Genomic DNA, 6,075 nt, shown 5'->3' with positions numbered 1-6,075 from the left:
ACGATGATCTCTCCCCGCGCATCATCCGGGTTAGTGAGCCGGCCTCTCGCTGACCTCTCGCTGTCACCCTGCATTACACGACGCACAGCATGTTGGTCAATTAGGGCTCGCTGTGAAACGTGTCAGAGAGGACTGATAGAGAGGCAGCCATTACAATCAAGATGGATTTACATTATCTCCGTTTTCATAGCGGGCCATAACACCAATCACAAAAAAAAAAAAACTCTCTCAATCCACAATTATTTTATTAAGTTACTTGTTTTTTCCCTTTGACTTGAAACACAATGTCACTAAAGCGCGCATGCTCGACAGGTTCACCTGTGCAGAAGGTAAAGTATTAAAAAACACCAAGCGAATGAAGATGAAATCCAAAAGACAGAGCAGATGCTTTTAAATAGGCAAATAAACATTATTTATAAAACTTTTGCAAGAAACGTAAAAATAGCACACAGTTCTTTTTCAACATGAAATACCCACGAATAAACAGTAGGTTATATAGGCGCTCGCTATACTTTCTTTTGCTTTCTTTTTTCTCTTCATCTCAATGGGGGAGTTGTCAGTCTTCCTGTGTGTTATTTATCCAAGCGTGGCTCAAATGCAAATAAAAGTATAGGCCTCACAGATCCTTGCATGGTTTTGGCAGGCGTCAGATGTGTACATGTGTGTGTAGGTTATGTGTGTGCGTGTGTGTGTGTGTGTGTGTGTAACTCAACGCAGGCACTATGAGTCGTTGTATTCGATTGTCTTTCACTCGTTAATCGCCCCTTCTTTTCGCTTCCATTCATCAAGAGTTGAGCCGGAGAGCGCTCAGATGTCACATTCGCTGTCGCTGGAGGTGATGGAGATGGCCGAGGCCGCCGCTTTGCTGGACAGGCTCGCCTCGGGACTGGACGCGTTGCCCAGGCGGTCCACGGTGCCGTCCTCGTCGGCCAGGGAGCGAACAGAGCCCCCGGACAGGACCTGCTGCTGAAGCCTGGACAAGAGGACACACGGCGTCACAAAAGAAAGCCAGGCAGGATGGAAAATATTAATGCAGTAAATCGCCCCTTTTTTTTTTAAATGCACGTCATTTTTGCAGGAAAATAAAATGAAAATACAAACGAGCTTTTGGTTTCGTTGTTGTAAAAAGATACAATATATCCGGGATAATCCACCCTATAATAGGGCTATTTGTTATTGTGCATTTATTTGCAGCAAAATATGTATAAAATGTAACAAGCTGTAAAAAAAAATATTAATGTTGTTATTATTGTAACAAAAGCATTGGTCACGTTGCAGTCATGGGATTTTACAATATAAAGACTGAAATAATTTTCTCAATATAGTAATATTATTCACACCGCATTTCAATTTAATAAAAGCAATACAAACCCTATTTTCGGGTATTTGGGCAGCCTAAAATAAAATTAACAATAATAATAAAAAAAATCTGACCTATATTTAAATAATGCACGCGGACTCAGTCTGAAATTTTATAATGCAAAACAAAACAAGCAAAATGTGCGATCTCACCTGTTTTTGGCAGCCGCAGCTCTGTCTCTTTGTCTTCGGTTTTTGAACCAGTTTCCTACTTGTGTGGGTGTAAGTCCGGTAGCCTGCGCAAGCTCCCGTTTTTTACTCGGATTCGGGTAGGGGTCCTGCAAGTACCATTCTCGTAACAAGTGCCTGGTCCTCTCCTTGAAGCAGTGGGTTTTCTGCTCGCCATCCCAAATGGTTCTGGGCAACGGGAACTTCTTCCGCACCCTGTATTTGTCCACCGGCCCCAGCGGGCGTCCCCGCAGCTTCTCGGCCTCCTGATAGTGCGCCTCGAGCCACAGCGCCTGCAGCTTGCCGTGCGACTCCTTGGTGAACTTGTTGTTCTCCAGGATATGGTAGAGTTCGCGGAAATTGCCCGTGTGGAAGGCGACCACGGCCCGGGCCCGCAGCACCGACTCGTTCTTGTTGAGCACCTCGCAGGCCGCCGGGGCGACGGGCAGCGACCACAAGAAGCGGCCGAGGCGGCCCACGTCGCCGCTCTCCTCCAGAGTCTCGCACACCCCGGCGACCTGCTGGGGGCTGAAATTCAAGATGGGCAGCTGAAACATGGAGGCTTCTCCCGGGTCTCCCCCTCCGTGCTCCTCTCTCTCCTCCACGTCGTCTCCGTCGGCTTCTTGACGCGCGCCAAGGCAATCCGAGACGCGCGCGCGCACGCACACACACAGAGAGAAAAAAAACAAGGCAATCCCCAAAGTTGAAGCGAAACCAGGAAAATGAGGAGGGACGATGTTGCCGAAAGGGTGGGGGTGGGGGTGGGCAACCTACCGCATCCTTAGCGGGCAAAGGACTCGGAAAGACCGGAGAACGCACGATGGAGCTGCGATGTATTTATCAAGGTGGGCTGGGATTGAAAGTAGGAGAGGATTCGAGCCGGAGCAGAGGTGTCTTTTTTTTTTTCAAGGGGGAGAAAAAGACAGTCAAGCCCCTCTGATGATTTCCTATTGGACTTGGCAGATTGGCTGGCCGGTTGCCATGGCTGCACGTCAATCACTGTCAAATCGGCCCAATCGGGCGCGAAGCGCGTCTCAGCGCCTCCCTTTTCAAAACATAATATATAAACATTTTGACCTTTTTGATAGGCATCCTTAGACGTTTAGCCGTGCGGTTTGCAAACAAGCTCTTTGTACGAGAAGGCTGTTTTTACAACAAAGCGACACTTCAATCCGCAACAACAACAACACGCTTTTAGAACTGCAAATTAGAGGATCCTAAAATCTAATTTACTGTTTTATTTATATCGAAGGAGTAAAGGTTACTCTTTTCTTTGCATTCTGATAATTAACAATAAAATCCAGTATCTGATGTTGTAAATGGAGGCTGAGAGAGAGACGCGCGCGCGCGCGTGTGTATATGTACGATTACGATGTCCCTGGCAGGCTTTAGTATCAGCCACACTCCGTTTTGTGCTCAGGCTGATTTAGTAAATAAGAGGGCGGATAGATAGCGCAGATGGTTTGAAGTGTCGGGTCAGATTATTTCATGGCTGGATACAGTAGTAAAGTTCATTCTAACGGAAAGGCCTGATATTATTTTCACAGTGGCGCGGGCACGTACACACACACACACACACTCACACGCGCAGGCTCGTCCTCGTGCGCGCGCATGCACGCTGCGCGCTGTATCCCTTCGGGCTCTTTGTGCATGAATTATAGACGCTTGATGCGGGGTTATGAAATGCCTTCTGCACAGGAAGCTGTTCATTCTCTTGCTGGTTTACTGCAGACGCGTCGTCTTGGATTAAAAAGTAAAAAGCGTGCAGTTGAAGAAGCTCACATTTGCATAAACGGCAAGAAGCGTGCTCGCGTCGACGAACAAATAAAGCCTATTAGGGCCGCGTTATTTCAGACGCCCAACCTGGAGGGTTTGTTGATCAAGGTCAACGCGTATTATCACAGCAGCCAGTAAATAAAGGATAAAATCTCCACGGGATGCTGCACTGAAGGTATATCGACATGGTGCTATTCTGAAATATTTAGTCGCCTGTAAATATTTCATCCCCACAGACAGCCTGTCCCAAACTGAATTTACAAGGACTTTTTCGAGGAAGAGCCCATCAATAAAACACCAGGATGTTTTTGATCCCTTAAACGGAGGGCTGCAAATAACAATTGTAGTCTGAGGCTACGTGTCTGGTTTATAGACACTCTTTAAACATTGATGTAGTAACAAAAAAGGCATGCAGCAAATGGATTTTGTTCATTTAAAAGTGTCTAAATTACAAGCGAGCCTGTTTTAAATGCAAAAATAACTCCCTTATTATTTTCCAGTCCACAATGTGAAGGTTGAAAGAAGCCTGAGCCAAGGCCTATGTCACTGTGAGGCCTCCTGACACCAATATCTCCACACATTGAGCACAACAACACAGTGGATGTCATTCAAACATCTTTCCCCCCTTTGTCTATTTGTTTCATGCATCCTCATCTCAGCAGACGCTTGTCTGCACACCAAATCTGATTTATTGCAGCCGCTTTCCATCATAAATCTCCAAGACATTTTTATCAAAGCGCTCATTTATTTGACTAACACTACAAAACTGCAAATAAACAGATTATAATCAAAACGACAAAACACGGCAGAGGACAGACGGAAAGGAATCAATGAAACTATTTAAAGATAATAGTGACATCAAGCCTGATCTGGTTTTGTTTTGGATTTCCACAATGTGTGGCAAATAAACTATTACACAGATCCTAAATAAGTTCACAACCTAATTTTAGATATGCGTTATGCATCTTAAAATCACGCACGTAAACACACACGCACAAACAGAAAAAATTCTGGTGACAGTCAATAAAGCAAACAGTGGCAATAATAAACAAAACATTTCATATTGAGCAAATAAATAAAATGCAGACAAAAGGGACATCTGAAGGATAAAATCTATGTAAAGATGGACAAACGCTATATAGAAAATGGAATTAACTTTCTTTTCTTTTTTTTTTGCCAAATGCAAGAATTCATCTTTTTCAAATTGAATTGAAAGTACACAGCAAAACCGAGAGTGATAATTTAACACATACAGAGTTAAATTGACCACTTCAAAAGTGTCTATATTGATCCACACAAACAACACATAAAATGTGTTAAGTTTTTACACTGAGATGGAGTTAAAACAACTCTGATGGTAGCTGAAATTTAACACTATAGTCAACACTGGTCAGTGCTGATTTTACATTAGACTAGTTTAAAATATGACCCCAGTGTATTTTTTAACACTCAAAACCAGTTGCTTTAACACTAGAAATGTTAATTTTAACTAACGAATGTGTTAAACTGCAGTCTCTTCTGTGAGCGAAATTGACTTCATGTGCCCAAACTCCTTTTGTTTGAACGTCAGTGTTTCCCAGTGATAAGGAGGAAAATGTCTTGTCTTGTCTTTCTCAAACTGGAAAAAGTTCAGGTGCGAAGGCGGAGCTTAATAACATCACTGCAGATTTAATCTAACACTAGGTGGTCAACTTGGTAAAATAACACCTACACTGGACACTATTTAACTGTGAAAAGGTTAAAAATACACTTCAGTAGTTACATTTAACTCCCAAAAATGTAACCCTGAAATTTTAACACTTTCAAGAAATACTAGGAATGAAAAAAAAAAGTTTTCTGTGAAGGAAGCCGATCATGACATTAACAGGGTGCTAATGTAATGAGACTAATGGGAGGGGTGGTGACCAACTCTCACTTGTCCTCCAAATGACAATAAGAGACATTTACTTTGTGTCCTCGTCATCATTATTCGAATGTAGCTGGGTCACAGCTCGCCCAGGGCAGCAGGAGGGAAGGAGTGGGGAATAGTTCCATGTGAACCGGCTGGAAATGACCCAGATTCCCGAGGATCACTGGAGCAGACGAGACGCTACAAGAGCCTGTCACCAACAGCCATCCTGCCACGGTCCCATGCAGACCTACAGTACCTTGCTCTCGCCATCTGCCCCCCCCCCCCCCCCCGCAAACAAGCATACCAAACCTCATCGGGCTATTTCGAATCGTTTTTTTTTTTTTTTTTGCCGTATGCTCTCCTTCTGTATGATTGTGTTTATGAGAGGCTTGTTTCAAATGCCCCATTAAGAGGGCGAAATCAGTGATGTGAACCAGCATTGCACAATGCTAATGTATGCTAGCTTTTGATTTTTCCATTAACTCATCCCAGATTAACTTTCCAATTAAGATATCATGTTAGCTATATACCCCCTTAACCTCGACGTGACCTTGGCATATTTGAAAGTCTGGCACATGTGTGGTGCTTTAACAGTGGTTCTGTGAAAAGGTTAGCCGCTTGCGCCGCGGTGACAGAAGGGTTAAGCCAAAGCTCTCAGAGAGTCGTATTTTCAGAGCCATTTGCCCCCGGGGCAGTGCTAGCTTTTGACGCTACGTTTAATCTGTGGATTTGCGGTAACAGAGAAGACTTCTTATCCGTTGACCCATTGGCCCCTAGTGTATGTAATCCAGCGTCCTTCAGTCACACACAGGCCCGCTGACATAGATCGAGGGGAGCCAATAGGCCGCAGCAGCCAGTGGGGGGGGGGGGGGGGGGGGGGG

The 6,075-nt window shown here is 44.5% G+C and overlaps 1 protein-coding gene across 2 annotated transcripts; it reads right to left on the bottom strand.

The window, feature by feature from the left end:
* Nucleotides 1-226: 226 nt before the first annotated feature.
* Nucleotides 227-2,634, bottom strand: LOC144042676 (homeobox protein SIX6). 2 transcript variants are annotated; one of them, XM_077555559.1, is made up of 3 exons: nucleotides 2,302-2,634; nucleotides 1,513-2,149; nucleotides 227-973 (listed from the first exon to the last, which is right to left on the bottom strand). In XM_077555559.1, exons 2-3 carry the CDS (start codon nucleotides 2,082-2,084, stop codon nucleotides 808-810), a joined length of 738 nt encoding a protein of 245 aa, XP_077411685.1. In that variant the 5' UTR covers nucleotides 2,085-2,149; nucleotides 2,302-2,634; the 3' UTR covers nucleotides 227-807. The 2 variants fall into 2 exon arrangements, with proteins under 2 accessions (XP_077411685.1, XP_077411693.1); XM_077555567.1 differs by lacking the exon at nucleotides 2,302-2,634 and having other exon boundaries at nucleotides 1,513-2,286.
* Nucleotides 2,635-6,075: the final 3,441 nt, after the last annotated feature.

This window comes from Vanacampus margaritifer, chromosome 1, assembly GCF_051991255.1.
Source record: "Vanacampus margaritifer isolate UIUO_Vmar chromosome 1, RoL_Vmar_1.0, whole genome shotgun sequence".
Taxonomy (NCBI): Eukaryota; Metazoa; Chordata; class Actinopteri; order Syngnathiformes; family Syngnathidae; genus Vanacampus; species Vanacampus margaritifer.
This window is presented reverse-complemented; position numbering and strand designations above follow the sequence as displayed.